General features: G+C 39.0%; 1 protein-coding gene across 1 annotated transcript in view; it reads left to right on the top strand.

The window, feature by feature from the left end:
* The first annotated feature begins 5,556 nt into the window (after window positions 1–5,556).
* The window catches only part of LOC142354592 (cell division cycle 5-related protein-like), a 68,942-nt gene continuing 56,916 nt past the window's right edge, over window positions 5,557–17,582 (top strand). The window contains exons 1-4 of the mRNA XM_075406920.1: window positions 5,557–5,625; window positions 5,692–5,795; window positions 11,730–11,891; window positions 12,100–12,221. Of these exons, the coding sequence (XP_075263035.1) occupies window positions 5,581–5,625; window positions 5,692–5,795; window positions 11,730–11,891; window positions 12,100–12,221 (433 nt within the window). The 5' untranslated portion in view covers window positions 5,557–5,580. The remainder of the gene's footprint in view (window positions 5,626–5,691; window positions 5,796–11,729; window positions 11,892–12,099; window positions 12,222–17,582) is intronic.

The following is a 17,582-nucleotide window of genomic DNA, read 5'->3' as shown; positions in this document are numbered from 1 at the left end:
TTGCACAAACCGTTTGCCATAATTGTACAAGGATTAGCACTCAAGAAGCGTTCCAAGATTTGGATGGAAAATACAGTCATTTGCGGGAACGAACAGTTTCAGCATAGAATTTTTCTGGCGCGTGAAAAAACAAATTTTCAGATTTTAAAAACCGAAAGCTTATACATTTGGTTAAAAGCAAAGGACATTGCCTTGTCAGTCTTAAGCAACGAACCTCATTTTTTAAATCGTAAAAAAATTTCCATAATTGTTCATCTATTTAAGATTAGTTATTAATAGAGCGTCTTGATGACAACTATTGAGGAATGCGGAAATTGAGGAGGAGGCGGAAATTATCAATTTGAACAGCTCAGACGACAAAGATGTGATTGAAACAGAATCATCCACAAACAGTAAAAGTAATCTAAACTCAGAAAATCACTCTGAAGCTGAGAATAAAAACAATTCCTTAAATGCCACAAATCACACGTCTGAGAATGAAGCTAAGGAATCAAAGCAAGAAACGCTTAAGGGCAGCAGAAGGCAAAAAAATTGCCGAGTGAGGAGGAGAAGTTTTTTCGCAACCGAAAGAGTATACTGGAAAAAAACAGTAGCAACAAAAACTCCAAAAACCAGAAAAAAGCCACAAAAAGCTAGTAGTAAAACAAAAACTGTTGAAGAATAGTTTATTATTGATGGCAAAGCACCAAAAAAAGCTGCTAGTCTTAGCAGCCAACTAAAATCGGTCTGAAAAATTACAGAATTATTTTCATGAGCAAGACGAAGAGTACCTAGGCAGTCGGAAATCTGATGATGCTTCTGTTTCAGAAAATTTTAGAAAAAAATAACGGAATCGACAAGAAAGGCGAGCATCAGTTGATCGAGTGACACCATGTTTGCATCTGGCATTGCTATCCATTTTGCTTTTCCTTCACCTTCTTGTATCAAGATATACGGTTATGATTTTACAAACTGCAATATTATTTTTAACAAACTGTGAAAAAAAGAATTCGAGTATCGAAAACAATTGAAAAATATGGTTTGATGTATGCTGAGTTTAGCTTGAGATTGAACTAAAATTCTGCATGAATAAACGGCAAATACAGATTCTGCGCTTAAAAAAGCAAGGTTTATGACGATGTCGTTTTCGTTACAGAAAAATGAAAACGACTAAAATCAAAAACCTTTGAAACCCAGGAATTTGTAAAAACACTTGGCAGAACAAAAACTTTGCCATACCAGATTTTGGAGATAGGACCTTTAAAGTCAACATGTCATTAGCTGAAAAATTTTAACGACAGGCGAACACTTATGTCGAGGTGCATAGTCAAACTTCATAAATAATGGGAGCGAAGGCGCTATTTACGCTGAGCTTGTAGAATGGGTTTCACCTACAGGGTTGCAAATGTGTTACTTATTGCAAATGTGTTAGTTAATGCAAAAATTTAAATCTTAACAACTTGGGGAAAGCTGCTACAAAGAAACCTATTGAAATTTAAGATTCCTCTGGGTTTCTCGAAAACTGTTTTCATCAAAACCACATATTTTGAGGACAACTTAGTAGTTTTTTTTGAAAATTGAGGCAAGCAAGCATGTCAAACGATCAAACACTTAAATAAGGAGGACCCTGCTAAAATTTTGGTATCAACAAGACCACCTTCATCAGCAAAAAGATTTTAAACAAAAAGAAACATGACAATTTTGCATCCAAAATTTCATATGAAAAAATTATCAGTTTGTGTGGACATCAAGTGAAAATAACCGGAGTATCAGGTGTTTTCCACACCGGGGAAAAATCAGAACTGACAACTAACTAGTAAATGTAAAATTACCATTTAAATGTTTCTCTCAAGCGTTATTGACCCCTATAAATTCAAACTGCTCTAAAATAGGGAAAATTTTGTGAAAATTTGAAATTTGCTCCAATGTGAAATTTAGCGACTCGTAATTCAAATAAAGGTTGAAAGATCAAAAAACATTGTGAGTCACTAATGCTTTTCGAGAAAGGAACTCACATGGAACGAGCAGGATTCCTTCTATTTGTTCATAAAAGTGCAAAGATGGTCGCAACAATAACAAAGCTTCCTTTTTTGTGCTTAGCAGTTTTTGTGTTAAAAGAGCGTCAGGCTTCTTCTTCTATTAGACATATGGACTTTCTAATATTTTACATTGGCTGCATGCAACCTGCTGATTTTAAATATTGTTAACCTCAAATTAGCAGAGGGCAATTTTCAGCACTATAGAGAAGCGTTGAATTAAAACATTCGTAAAATATATCAATGGCCGATGAATAATAAATTAATTGTAAGTGATGAAGACCTACATCGTTGCCTTTTCTCTTCATCAAACTTAAAAGAGAGTCAAATTGCACAAACCGTTTGCCATAATTGTACAAGGATTAGCAGTCAAGAAGCGTTCCAAGATTTGGATGGAAAATACAGTCATTTGCGGGAACGAACAGTTTCAGCATGGAATTTTTCTGGCGCGTGAAAAAACAAATTTCCAGATTTTAAAAACCGAAAGCTTATACATTTGGTTAAAAGCAAAGGACATTGCCTTGTCAGTCTTAAGCAACAAACCTCATTTTTTAAATCGTAAAAAATTTTCCATAATTGTTCATCTATTTAAGATTAGTTATTAATAGAGCGTCTTGATGACAACTATTGAGGAATGCGGAAATTGAGGAGGAGGCGAAAATTATCAATTTGAACAGCTCAGACGACAAAGATGTGATTGAAAAAGAATCATCCACAAACAGTAAAAGTAATCTAAACTCAGAAAATCACTCTGAAGCTGAGAATAAAAACAATTCCTTAAATGCCACAAATCACACGTCTGAGAATGAAGCTAAGGAATCAAAGCCAGAAACGCTTAAGGGCAGCAGAAGGCAAAAAAATTGCCGAGTGAGGAGGAGAAGTTTTTTCGCAACCGAAAGAGTATACTGGAAAAAAACAGTAGCAACAAAAACTCCAAAAACCAGAAAAAAGCCACAAAAAGCTAGTAGTAAAACAAAAACTGTTGAAGAATAGATTATTATTGCTGGCAAAGCGCCAAATTAGACATATGGACTCTCTAATATTTTACATTGGCTGCATGCAACCTGCTGATTTTAAATATTGTTAACCTCAAATTAGCAGAGGGCAACTTTCAGCACTATAGAGAAGCGTTGAATTAAAACATTCGTAAAATATATCAATGGCCGATGAATAATAAATTAATTGTAAGTGATGAAGACCTACATCGTTGCCTTTTCTCTTCATCAAACTTAAAAGAGAGTCAAATTGCACAAACCGTTTGCCATAATTGTACAAGGATTAGCACTCAAGAAGCGTTCCAAGATTTGGATGGAAAATACAGTCATTTGCGGGAACGAACAGTTTCAGCATAGAATTTTTCTGGCGCGTGAAAAAACAAATTTTCAGATTTTAAAAACCGAAAGCTTATACATTTGGTTAAAAGCAAAGGACATTGCCTTGTCAGTCTTAAGCAACAAACCTGATTTTTTAAATCGTAAAAAATGTTCCATAATTGTTCATCTATTTAAGATTAGTTATTAATAGAGCGTCTTGATGACAACTATTGAGGAATCTTGACTACGTAACGGGAAAACGTATGTATAATGAGTTACACATGTTTATAAATGAACGCCAAGGACAAAAGAAAATGATTCAAGAAAAAGAGTCCTTAAAAGAGTCGGTTATTCAAGAAAAACAAAGACAAAAGTCTTGAGTTTACACCAAAATAATAAAGTCTTAAGATCAAGACCAAGAAAAATGGAAGCCTCTCGAGCTGCAGCCCAAAAGAGGGGAAAGAAATAATTTTCAACTCAAAACTAAACCAAATGCAGATCAGAACCAAAAAATGTAAAGGTTTTGGCTTTGCGACCAAAAAAGAAAAAAAGTTGTTTTGTGTTCAAGACCAAAAAAATGTAGTCATAAGGTCAAGAGCACAAATGGAATAGTCTTGAGTTCAATAGAGAGGATTTTGATAAACTTAAATCTCAAAATGTACAATTTCTAAGTACATAATTATCAAGTATGACGTCCCTGTAACTAGTACAACAAATGTTTCCGTCTTACTTTGAGGGTATTATTGGGACTGTACATCTACAAATAGATCGAATCCGTTTTTTCTCTGACAATCTGCCAGTGCCTGCTGTTTTACAAAGTTTAACACTTTAAATATATGAAAGGTCTTTGAATTCTTTTTTCTTTTGACCTTTTGACCTCTTTCGACGACTGCTATGACAACTGTTGACTAATTTTTCACTGTCAAATCCTGGCTACGGTACTCATCGCGCGTGTTCACCACTGACTTCCTTTGTGCTATGTGTAGTGCTTCGAGAGTCTTGATTTTTTGTGGTATATTGCTATGATCTATTATACGCTAATCAAACGCGCTTGATGTGCCACAACATTCGCTGAATGCTGACCTACTGGTGCGTCTTTTTTGGTGCTCTGCAATCCTCTTGGTTTTATGTTTTCCCGACTTAGGTGGAACTTAATCCACTTTATAATATTTCGTATACATCGTGCGATTTTAGATGGGGGTCAAAACTGGACTTTAGTGATGGTAAACTGGTTTGCAGTTCCCGTGTTGTTTTAGAACACTGTAAGATTTGTTATCTTTTGCAGCTTTTCCTTGAGTGTTATACTTAATAGGCCCCTATACTGTAAGAAAAATGTGGATATGTCCCTCTGCGTAAGTTTATCGTTTGACTTGTTTTCCGCTGTTTTTTTTGCGGTCTTTTTATAGTCACCTAAAATTTTTCAATTGTTTTTTAACAATACCTGACGACCATTTTTGTGGATACTAATTTTTTTTGCCATATATTTTCATTGATTTTTAGGGCTTCATTAAAGTAATGCCAGTTGCTTTTAGATGGCAAAAGCCTATGGATAGTACCCTGTATAACATTTCTTTTATTCTGGTGGGAACGTAACTACTGACGTTTAGGATTGTTCGTGTCTGTGGGCTTCTAGTACCATTTACGAGAGACTTTTCTCTGTTCGTCAACACAGACTGCCATATCCAGGCAAGTCCATGTTTTTCATCCATTTTTTTCATTGTGAATTCCGATTTCTTATGCAAATTTTTTATTAGTTGAAACAAATTATTGGGGTCGTCTTGTACCGTGCAAATTATGTCATCTACGTATCTTTCAAATAGTTTTCGTGTTCTATTTTGGTTATCAGTTAGTGAGTTTTCACATTCGAAGCATGTCCAAACAACATCCCCCATTTTTTATTTCTCCTTACTTTTTTTTGGCATTTTATGTCATACCAGTTCTCACATTTTCCGCACTCGACGGCAACTTTTTAGAATTAGATGTTTTGCGGTAGTTGAATAATGAAAAGAATACATTTCATTTGTGAAAATTGTTAAAGCTGATGTTCAACACTTGGTTGAAAACAAAAATATTGGAGTTGCAATGTCAATGAACTGGAAAAAAATGCAATAGATGCTCTATTGGTTGGAAAGGTTTACCAAAATTAGTTTGTTTTTGTCATGTTTTTAAAATTAGTGCTTTTGGCAGGAAAGCGTAAAGAGAGCCAAAGTTGTATCCCTTAATATTTGATTGAATTCTACATTTCAGACAAAATGACGCGTATAACCATAAAAGGAGGAGTATGGCGAAACACAGAGGCTAGTATCAATTTATCAATGTTTTAGGGTCGAATTGTATGTCGTAAAACATTCCAATCATTTCAGGATGAGATCCTGAAGGCAGCTGTGATGAAATATGGTCTCAATCAGTGGTCTCGAATTGCCTCGTTGCTGCACAGGAAATCCGCTAAACAGTGCAAATCGCGATGGTAAGTGTTTCAGAAAACTGTCAGAGCTTTACTTTTTCCTTTTAAAAGTACATCGAGAACAACCCATGCGCCTGGAAATTATTGTGTGCATGCTCAAACTGCCAAGGAGAGAAAAACGGAGACAAACTACAGCTGTACGAAGTAGTTCTAACATAAGGTCATGTGACTGCTGGATAACCTAAATACCTTCATTTTTAATTGCTCTCAAACGAAGTTTGTAGCAATTATATTAGTCCTGTCGGTCTTTTTTTTATGCGATTTTTCGCTTGACCAATTTTTCGTCTGACGCTTTTGACTTTTCGTCCTCAAAAACGGGATAAACAGGTAGCGCCCAGCGGGCATTATGTGCTCTTAGAGCCTTTCAGGTCTGTTTCAGCTCAAACTGTCTTGGAGACTTATACTTATTAATTGCTCTCAAACGAAGTTTGTTAATTGCTCTCAAACGAAGTTTGTAGCAATTATATTAGTCCTGTCGGTCTTTTTTTTTAATGCGATTTTTCGCTTGACCAATTTTTCGTCTGACGCTTTTGACTTTTCGTCCTCAAAAACGGGATAAACAGGTAGCGCCCAGCGGGCATTATGTGCTCTTAGAGCCTTTCAGGTCTGTTTCAGCTCAAACTGTCTTGGAGACTTATACCTATGGTGTGAGGAGTGGTTCTTAGAGGTTGACACCCCCCCCCCTTTGTTGACCCCCCACCCCCACTATTGGCTCCACCCCCCCCCCCCACCGCGCTTTTGCCCCCCACCCAGTGCTGCCCCCGGTGCACCCCCCCCCCCCCCGTGGCTAGCTACTGACCAAGCCAACCGCTCGCCAGTCGGTTATGTTTGTTAATTGCTTTCATTCGAGGTTTAGCAATTATATTAGTCCTGCGGTCTTTTATGCAATTTTTTTGCTCGACTTATTTTTAGTCTGACCCTTTTCACGTTTTCTCAAAAATTGGATAAGCGAGTAAAGCTCGAATGGCATTATGTCACAGCAGCGCTTTTAGAGCTCTAGTGTCTAAGTGTACAATTCAACAAAGCCGCTAAGAAGACATAAAATTGATGTGCAAAGGAAGTTTTTTTAGCTGTTTGGAACCCCATCCAGACCCCGTACTACCCCTCCCCCCACTACAAAAAAAAACTTAATCATGCAGCCTTTCGTACATTTTGGAGTTTTAGATGTGGTCAATTGCCGCTTCTCCCATTCGAAGTAGTTACGAACTCCGTTTCTCGATTTCTATGAAATTGTTAACTACGAAGTTTAAATTGCCATTGGCCATTTCATTCTATAAGATCGAGAAACAGACAATTTGGCTAGTAATCTATTAATATAACTTCTTTCATTTGAGAACCACGATATTCTGAAAAAAAGTCGCAGAAAGATGGCTATTCATTTATGTGAACCTTCATTAATGTGAACCACTACGATGCCAAAATTGATGTGCAAAGGAAGTTTTTTGGCTGTTTGGAACCCCATCCAGGCGTTTTCTCAAAAATGGGATAAGCGAGTAAAGCTCGAATGGCATTACGTCACTGAGCAGCACTTGATGTGCAAAGGAATCAAACCCATTGTCCACTCTGCAAGGGTCCCCTACGTAGGGGAGGCGTCTGGTGTCGTACGTGTTATAAATATTTTCACGTGAAATGCAGTGGCCTAGCCGCAGCGAAAGAGTGGACCAAAAATTTCAGCTGCAAAAGCTGCTCTGAGGTCACTGCAGCCACCGAAACAGCAATCGCAACGCCGGCACCACACAATGATTTGACCGTACCCAACACTGCACTCATAGATCCTGCAACATCGCACGCCCCCGAACGTTCCGTCGCCGCGCCATCGGATAATTTTTGGGATAACTTCCAGCCTCATCACGCGGTAACAGTGCGCGAAATATACCGCCAGGTCGTCACATGGAAGCCATCGTTCTTCACGCTCAGTAAGAACAAGACAGGGGAACAGTTCGCCGAAGCCCTTCACAGTGTCCTCTCCCCGATTGCCGTAGACACGGAAAGATCCGATATATCTCTGACCCTCTGTATGATACTTCCGCACTTAACTCTCAGTCGAACAAAGAACACGGACGATGGATCTAACAATAAGACCATCAAGCGTAGACTGCGTGCATGGCACAGCTGTAACTTCTCAGAACTGTTCTGTGAAGCGAAGGCAATCCAAATAAGAATGAATTCAAGGAACTAAAAGCAACACTCTGACCTCAAGATGTTCAACGATTTCATGTCTCGTGGTAAGATCAGTAATGCTCTTCGCGTTCTTTCAGATGAGCATAAAAGCGGCGTGCTCGCACCTACCGATCTCATAGACGGTAGACCGGTCCTCGAGATTTTATGCGACAAACATCCTGAAGGGCAACCCTTGGAGCCCAACTGCATTCAGAGCCAACATCTACGCACGCTTCTCTACCTCCCCGATGTTTTCGACAAAATCAGTGCTAGGCTTGTCCGAAAGCATGCAATGAAGACTCATGGCAGTGCCGGGCCTTCAGGTCTCGATGCCGATGACTGGCGTAGACTACTTTCTGCTTTCGGGCAGACATCCACGAACCTGTGCAAGCTTGTTGCCAATCTTGCTAAGAGGCTGGCCACGTCCATAATACCACCAGATGATTTGATTGCATACAATCGTTGTCGACTAGTGGCTCTGGATAAATGTCCAGGTGTGAGACCTATTGGTATTGGTGAAGTAATGCGTCGCATCACCGGACGCATAATCGTCGACTGCATCAGGCAAGATCTAACATCCCTCGGTGGAAACATGCAGCTGTGCTTGGGCCAGAAATGCTGCATAGAACATGCCATACATTCGCTTCGCCAGAGTTATGATCCCGAAAACGAAGTAATTCTACTAATTGATGCCAAAAACGCATTTAGTGTGCTCAATAGACGAACAGCATTAGAGAACGTGAAAGCCTTATGCCCATCAATGCTTGTTGCCCTGCAGAATTCCTATAGCCATCCGTCTCATCTCTACATCGGTAAGTTGACCATTCTGTCTCAGGAAGGTACGACACAAGGTGATCCCTTTGCGATGGCAATGTATGGAATCGCAATCCTACCCCTTATATCAAGACTTCACAATGACTCCTTGACACAAAAATGGTATGCTGATGATGGTAGCGTCGTCGGTAAGTTGAAAGATATCAGGGCACTCTTCGACAAGCTCAATCAGCTTGGTCCCAAGTACGGATATCTTGTCAATCCTCCGAAGTGTCAGTTGATAATTAAGCCAGGAGGCGAGCGCCAAGCGTCAACTGAGTTTGCAGGCACAAATGTGGAAATCACGCAGGGCGCTCGAGTCTTGGGATCAGTAATCGGTAGCTCAGGCCAGTAAAAATTTCCTGAAAGATGCAGAAATTAAATACACAAAAAGTTTGGACAGACTTGGTCAATTTGCTCTCACCTCTCCCCAGAATGCCTATGCATGTTGGACGAGGGGGTTCAACAGAAGTTGAGCTTCCTCTTGCGTACTACACCCTCCATGGACGGGGTTCTGGACAAGGTAGAGGAGCGGCTGGGCCGAGTCATACCGAACATCGTCGGCAAAGAAATAATCCAAGAGGAAAGAACTTTTTTCTCTCCCTCTCAAAATGGGTGGGCTCAACATCGCCCTCCCACAAGATCTTCATAAAAATCTTGAGAAATCAATTGAACTCTCAACTCCGTTGGCGTCATTTAATAATAATTCATTCGATATTCAACAATGTGAATTAGAACAAACCAAGATCAGTCTCAGACAGAAAGCAGACATGCAACGTGAACTCATCTCGAAAAAATCCGGAATCGAAAACAATCTACCAGAAATGAAGTATACCATCCAGCTGGCCTCGGAGAAAGGAGCATCTAGCTGGCATAACGCGCTTCCCTTATCAAAACATGGTTTCGACCTCACGAAGACTGAGTTCCGTGATGGAATAGCACTTCGCTACACCTGGGAAGCGAAGAACACGCCAGCTATACGCCAATGCGGGAAAGATTTTAGCCTCACCCATGCCCAACATTGCGCCAAAGGCGGGTATACGCAGCTACGTCACAACGAAATCAGGGACGTGTTTGCAAACCTGATGGATGACGTCTGCCACGATGTCCAGATAGAGCCAAAACTTCAGTCGCTCGATGGAGAAATTTTCTCGAGTAATTCCACCACTAATGATGACGCTCGACTGGACATCAAGGCAAACGGACTGTGGGGCTCCCGCTTTAATCGCACTTTTTTCGATATGAAGATTTTCAACCCTCACGCGAAGAGCTGCCCTAAGACCATAAAAGATGCATACAAATATCACGAGAGCATCAAGCGAAATAAGTACGAAGAGCGAATCCGCGAAACCGAACACAGCAGTTTCAACGCACATGTTTTTGCTTGCTCGGGCGGTGCTGGGCCATCAGCATCGCGCGTTATGAAACAACTAGCAAGCAACTAAAATAAGCGAAAAACGCGGAGAGCCGTACGCCGACACTATAAGCTACATCCGAACGAAAATCAGCTTTGCACTTCTGAGGAGCTGTGTTCTCTGCTTGAGGGGATGTCGCGCCCTCAAGCCTCGTGTTCTCAGTGGGACTTCGATTAGCGCCGTCGTGGAGGAGGGAAGGCTGCACTGAGTGTATGACTGCTTAACTTTATTCTTTTGCTCCTTCCTTGATATCCTATTTTTATTTTACTTCTTCCTTACCAGTTCCTTATGTGTGCTATTTATATATATTGGTGCTTTCCTTTCCACTTGTTAGTTATTTTTGTGACTGGGCCGTCTTTACACTGTCTGGAGGGGAACAGCTTGGAGTGCAGCATCCGGCTAAGTGCTACTCATCATCCCTTATGTTCCGACCTACATCCATCGTTGCCGGATGGTGTACACGGTCCTAATTATTCTTCAATGGTTAATAAAGAGAAAAGAAGTAGAGAAAAGAAAAGAAAAAGAACTACGATGCCAATGATCAGAACAGTTTGGAATTGAAAAGCGCCTATTTGTTTGAGAAAAATTTGCCAGAAAAAATTCAGAGATCGTATCAGCGGAGATTGCATATTCTCTGTCTTGAAAAAGAGTTACGAGCATTGTTCGGACTAGATGCTTCCATTGAAGTAATACAATATCTACCTAACAAAGGGAAAGTTCAGAGATGGACATGCCTTCAGATATGGACCAGGTCCTCTCAAAATGCCGCATCCTGTGCTTAAGCGAAAGCATTCATTCAGCTCGTGCTGTGAGTTTTCCGAAAGTGGGACACGCCCACCTCCTGTCCAATGAGTTTCCTGACAAAATAGCGTGCTCAATGAAGTTTGGAATCATGTTGAAGTGGAGATCTTTCATCACCATTTGCAAACAAAACCCCTGATTATGCCTGATTTGATTTGATATGCAGGCAATTATAGTTCTTGATTTGCGCTCCACAAAGACTTTTTTGAGCTGAAATGATGACGTTAATCCACTGGCTAGGGGCAGCTGTAAAAGAATACCTGATTTATATAAATCAACAGACCGGCATAAAGTTGAAATTTGAACCGAATTATTGAGGCTGAAAAGGTTACGTTCTGTCCTCTTGCGTTCTTTCGCACTACAGGAGCTGTTCCATTTGCATCAAAAGCCGTCCATAGGTCGGCAGTAAGAATCAGAGAATAAGCGGTTCATTTTCTGATGTGATACGTGCATCATAACGTTTCCTTCGCAGTTTTGTGTAGCTCATTACTCGAGCTCCGCGGCGCGAGCTTAATGAGTTGGCATCCCGCTGTCGGATCTTCTATTGGAATCATGGTAGAAAAGGGGGTGTTGTACTGAAATATCTCAACATTGTATTATTGATTTTAAATGTTTCATACTATGTTAAGTTCAAGCTATTCAACGGCTTGCTTTTAATTGACATTGCGCGTTCCGGAACGTCACATCTATTCGATCATGGAGGATATTTCTATATAGCAATGCACTCACATATTGTTACTTTTCCTAGGTATGAATGGCTTGATCCCAGTATAAAGAAGACAGAATGGAGCCGCCAGGAAGACGAGAAGCTGCTTCACTTGGCGAAACTGATGCCTACTCAGTGGCGTACAATTGCACCTATTGTGGGAAGAACAGCTGCTCAATGCCTGGAAAGATATGAATATCTGCTGTGAGTGAAAGTTTTTGAAAACTGGAATCTTTCAACGCTGGATTTAAATTCTTTTATGAAAAATGGCTTTAGAATACGTGTTCTGTTTGAAAATAATTTGAGGCATTTGCTATCATGGCCTGGTCAACGTGTTCACAGTGAAAATTATTTGCTGCCGTACCTGGAAGTTCATATGGGGAATTCGTTTAAGCTGAGGTTTTTTTTCTAGAGACCAAGCTCAGAAGAAAGGAGAAGACGGTCACGATGCTCGCAAGTTAAAGCCGGGTGAAATTGATCCGAATCCAGAAACAAAACCTGCTAAACCCGATCCAATTGACATGGATGAAGATGGTAGGTAAATAGAATGTGTAAATATAGCTCAAAATACTTGATCGTATCGTGAAAATTTCCTTTTCATTAGGAAAAAAATGCAAAACATAGATTTTGCAAATTTTCGTGTTGAAAACTATTAAATGTGCAAAGAATTAGCTCATTAAGTTATTAAGCTTCACCGATTTTTCGTCTGAATTTTAACTTTTCGTCCTCACAAACGGGATAAACATGTAGCGCCCGAAGGCATTAATTGGCTGAGCAGCTCTCTTAGAGCCTTACGCCTTATTAGTATCTAAGTATGCGATTGACCGAAAGACAGTTTCATGGTTTCAAGGACGGGTCTTAATTTAGTTTGACCCCCCCCCCCCCCCGCCCCACCCACCAGCTAACCCCATTCCCCCAGCACTCCTCCTGCAGCTGGAAAACCCCATCAAACATTTGGTGTGAGTGTTCTCCACATTTGTTCGATTCATTAGTTTAAGCCCCTAGCAGCCAGTTTCCTTAGTCCCCCTTTTATCCCAAGTTAAATTGGTGCCTCCGCCACCGCTCGAACCTCTGCAATATTTGTAACGAGCCTTGCAAGGTACATTGAAATCATTGTGTCAAATGAAGGAAAATATATGTTCACTTTGGTTGTTTGGGAATTTCAAGTACCGCAAATATCAAAGGAATGATCTACTGGCCATGTGTTGGTTGTACTCCTATCTTTACTGAAGAACTATCTGCGCTGGACAGAATTACAGCCGTTAAGAAAAAGCTCGATTATGTTGATTTTCTGATTCACAGGGTGACAATGCTACGCAATGAGATAGCGTTGATAAAGAAGCCGGGATTCCCTTTTCTAAAAGCTGCAAAAAGTGGACCCGTCAGTAATCAAAACGATAGTTCATACAGTTATCACAGTGCGACAGTAAACAGAGAGCGAAAAGCGGATAATTTTGAACACCAATCCAGCAGTCATGGGTCTCGAAAAATCTACAACGTGTTGTCATTTATATGTAGGTTGATTGAGTCAGAACATAACAGCATCAGAAGTGGAGGAATACTGTGTAGAAGATAATGTTGAACTACTTCATATTCGGCAAATTTTGAAGTCAGAAGGTCTCCTGAAAGCTTTCCATTGCGTATTTAAGTTTGATGATTAGAAAGTTGTGTTAATTGTTCTCTTGTCGGAAAGCCTTATGGTGTCAAGATACCTGAATGAAGCCGCCCGTGATTGACTAAAAAAGTGGATCAAAATTAACTACTAGCCAGTCCTCAATTAAAACAACGGACGAAACAAACATCTACAGAACTAAAATTTCGTCTACATAATGTACGCTCTGTCAGGAACAAAACAAAATATGTAAATGCCCTCTCGGAAGTAAATGAAATTAGTTTGGAGTATTTATAGAATCGTTGATTACGAATAACTCAGATGACGATTTTATTCTCAAGCAGTGTTGTCACCAAGGATATGTTTTCTATTGAAGTTAAAAGCTGAAGTTAACTCAATGAATTCGTTCACAGAGTTGCCGATAAGTTAGTTTAGAATTTTTGTTTCGGCGTCTTCAAACAGTACATCTCTACTTGACATCATTCCGACACATATTGTTTGGTCATTTCTAGATTATTATTTTCTCAAACTCCTGAAACTTCTTAATTTTTCGCTGAAGGCGGGTTTTTTCCACTTAAAGAAAGGAAATTTTGAAGATTTTTCAAGTTTTCGAACTATCTGAGACCTAAGTTATATTTTAAACCTATTAGAATGTGTGCGCTTTTATGCAAATTCTTGAACACCTTGAAAAGAAGTCTATTTAGTAAATACCAAAGTGCCTGCAGGAAGTTTTTTTTCTTCAGAAACAGCCCTCGTTAAGGTGACGAATTGTTTGCGCCTCAATTTAGAGAGGACAAAAAGCTCTTTTTATTTTGGACTTGATATATCAGCTGCTTTTGACACTCCCGATCATGAATTACTTCTTTCGATTCTTGAAACAAGTTTGGATATCAAAGATAGTGATTAGCTATATGATTAGTTATCTGAGTAGTAGATCTCAAAGTTTTGATTGCTGATGAATATTTAATGCCAAGAACTATAAAAACGGGTGTGCCTCAAGCCTCTTCTAGGTCCCGTTCTTTTTTTCATGTTATCTTGTTTCGCTGGAAGTTCTGTTTAAACGTCTTGATGATGTCAGTTATCTTTTTTATGCCGATAACACTTATATATTTTGCTTCGATAAATCAGGGGGCTTTTGATTTGATACTTACGACTCTGTAAAAGTGGTTCAGTGGTGCTAAGCTCCGATTAAACTCGAATAAAATTGAGTAGATGTTTAATTGTAGAAAGAATAGTTCAAATAGCGATATTTAACTTCCAGCAGACGCCAATTTTTCTAACAATGTTACTTTGTTGCGCTTCAACCTAGATTCCAGACTTTCATATACGAAACAAGTTTGTTCTGTATGTCGTAGATGTTATTATTTCCTGCGAAACATTTATTTCATCAGAGATACATTCGACAGAAAGTCGTTGATTGAGTTAGTTCGGATAATCATTCTCTCGCGACTAGATTACTGCAACTCACTGTACTGTGGGCTACCTGTGTATAGTATGCAGAAATTACAGCGTATAATGAACTCAGCAAGTCGTCTCATTTTTAGGCTGTCACCTGGTTCACCAACAGCAAACAGGAAAATCTCGATTGTGTTGATTTTCTGATTCACAGGGTGACAATGCTACGCAATGAGATAGCGTTGATAAAGAAGCCGGGATTCCATTTTCTAAAAGCTGCAATAAGTGGACCCGTCAGTAATCAAAACGATAGTTCATACAGTTATCACAGTGCGACAGAAAACAAAGAGCGAAAAGCTGATAATCTTGAACAATCCAGCAGTCATGGGTGTCGAAAAACCCACAACGTGTTTTCATTTATATGTAGGTTGATTGAGTCAGAACATAACAGCATCAGAAATGGAGGAATACTGTGTAGAAAATAATGTTGAACTACTTCATATTCGGCAAATTTTGAAGTCAGAAGCTCTTCTGAAAGCTTTCCATTGCGTATTTAAATTTGATGATTAGAAAGTTGTGTTAACTGTTCTCTTGTCGGAAAGCCTTATGGTGTCAAGATACCTGAATGAAGCCGCCCGTGATTGACTAAAAAAGTGGATCAAAATTGACTAATAGCCAGTCCTCAATTAAAACAACGGACGAAACAAACATCTACAGAACTAAAATTTCGTCTACATAATGTACGCTCTGTCAGGAACAAAACAAAATATGTAAATGCCCTCTCGGAAGTAAATGAAATTAGTTTGGAGTGTTTATAGAATCGTGGATTACGAATAACTCAGATGACGATTTTATTCTCCAGCATTGTTGTCACCAAAGATTTTTTTTCTTTTGCGCACCAAGGGTTAATAAAAGAGGAGGTCGAATTTGCCTCTTTTACGGATGTGATCTCCTTTGGAAAATTTTGAAGAATTTGCTTCATGAATGCTGTTATGCCTCTTTAACTGATGGGGCTACCACCTATTTATTAATCGCTGTTTATCGACCACCTGGATTAAAGGTAAATCTTTCATTGATCACTTTACTATTCTCTTCTTGAAGAAAAAAAGCTACAATTCGACAAGATTGTTCTGGCTGATTTTTAACATTCCACTGACTGTAAATAACGATGCATCGAAAATGTGAATCTCATTTTTGAAGTTTTCGGATTAACTCAGTACGTCTGCGAGAAAACGCATAGAAGTGGTGGGATTGTTGAGCATGTTATAGCGTCAAACAATATTTTCATTAATGTTAAATTGAGTAGCTTCATTACTTCTTCGGACTGTTCGTTATTTGCTCCTCGCCCAATAATGTGAAACAACGCAAATCTCAACGACAGTTGATTCATAGAAATTGGATGCAGTTTGACTGTGAAGGTTTTATGAAGTTACTGAAGTCGTGCTTAAAGTTTGATTTCGCATCAAGTATTGATGAAGCAAGGGATATGAAACTAAGGTGTGATGAGATTTTAGATTCCGTTCTACCACTCAAAATAAACAACATTTACTGATCATCAGTGCCCATTTTTTGACGACGAGCTTTTGAGTTTGAAAGAAGAGAAAAGTAGAGCGAAATTATAGCAAGTCGAAAACATCTGTACTAAAAGCTGAATATGAAAATGTTACCGGTATGTATTTTGAAAATTTTTTAATGAAGCCATTGAGAATGCATGCGTAGATGGAAAATTTTAGCCGTAAAAAGTTTGCCATCTTAAATTCGCTTCTTGGTCAAAATGTGGAACAGCTCCCGAAATATGAAACAAAAAACGGCCTGCAAACAAAATCAACGGGTTCTTTATATCGAATGTGGAATCTATTATTGCATCGATTCCCACTGCAGTAGGTCCTAAAATCTGAAGTTAACTCAATGAATTCGTTCACAGAGTTGCCGATAAGTTAGTTTAGAATTTTTGTTTCGGCGTCTTCAAACAGTACATCTCTACTTGACATCATTCCGACACATATTGTTTGGTCATTTCTAGATTATTATTTTCTCAAACTCCTGAAACTTCTTAATTTTTCGCTGAAGGCGGGTTTTTTCCACTTAAAGAAAGGAAATTTTGAAGATTTTTCAAGTTTTCGAACTATCTGAGACCTAAGTTATATTTTAAACCTATTAGAATGTGTGCGCTTTTATGCAAATTCTTGAACACCTTGAAAAGAAGTCTATTTAGTAAATACCAAAGTGCCTGCAGGAAGTTTTTTTTCTTCAGAAACAGCCCTCGTTAAGGTGACGAATTGTTTGCGCCTCAATTTAGAGAGGACAAAAAGCTCTTTTTATTTTGGACTTGATATATCAGCTGCTTTTGACACTCCCGATCATGAATTACTTCTTTCGATTCTTGAAACAAGTTTGGATATCAAAGATAGTGATTAGCTATATGATTAGTTATCTGAGTAGTAGATCTCAAAGTTTTGATTGCTGATGAATATTTAATGCCAAGAACTATAAAAACGGGTGTGCCTCAAGCCTCTTCTAGGTCCCGTTCTTTTTTTCATGTTATCTTGTTTCGCTGGAAGTTCTGTTTAAACGTCTTGATGATGTCAGTTATCTTTTTTATGCCGATAACACTTATATATTTTGCTTCGATAAATCAGGGGGCTTTTGATTTGATACTTACGACTCTGTAAAAGTGGTTCAGTGGTGCTAAGCTCCGATTAAACTCGAATAAAATTGAGTAGATGTTTAATTGTAGAAAGAATAGTTCAAATAGCGATATTTAACTTCCAGCAGACGCCAATTTTTCTAACAATGTTACTTTGTTGCGCTTCAACCTAGATTCCAGACTTTCATATACGAAACAAGTTTGTTCTGTATGTCGTAGATGTTATTATTTCCTGCGAAAC

Source organism: Convolutriloba macropyga, chromosome 15, assembly GCF_964194025.1.
Source record: "Convolutriloba macropyga chromosome 15, txConMacr16.3, whole genome shotgun sequence".
Lineage (NCBI taxonomy): Eukaryota > Metazoa > Xenacoelomorpha > Acoela > Convolutidae > Convolutriloba > Convolutriloba macropyga.
This window is presented reverse-complemented; position numbering and strand designations above follow the sequence as displayed.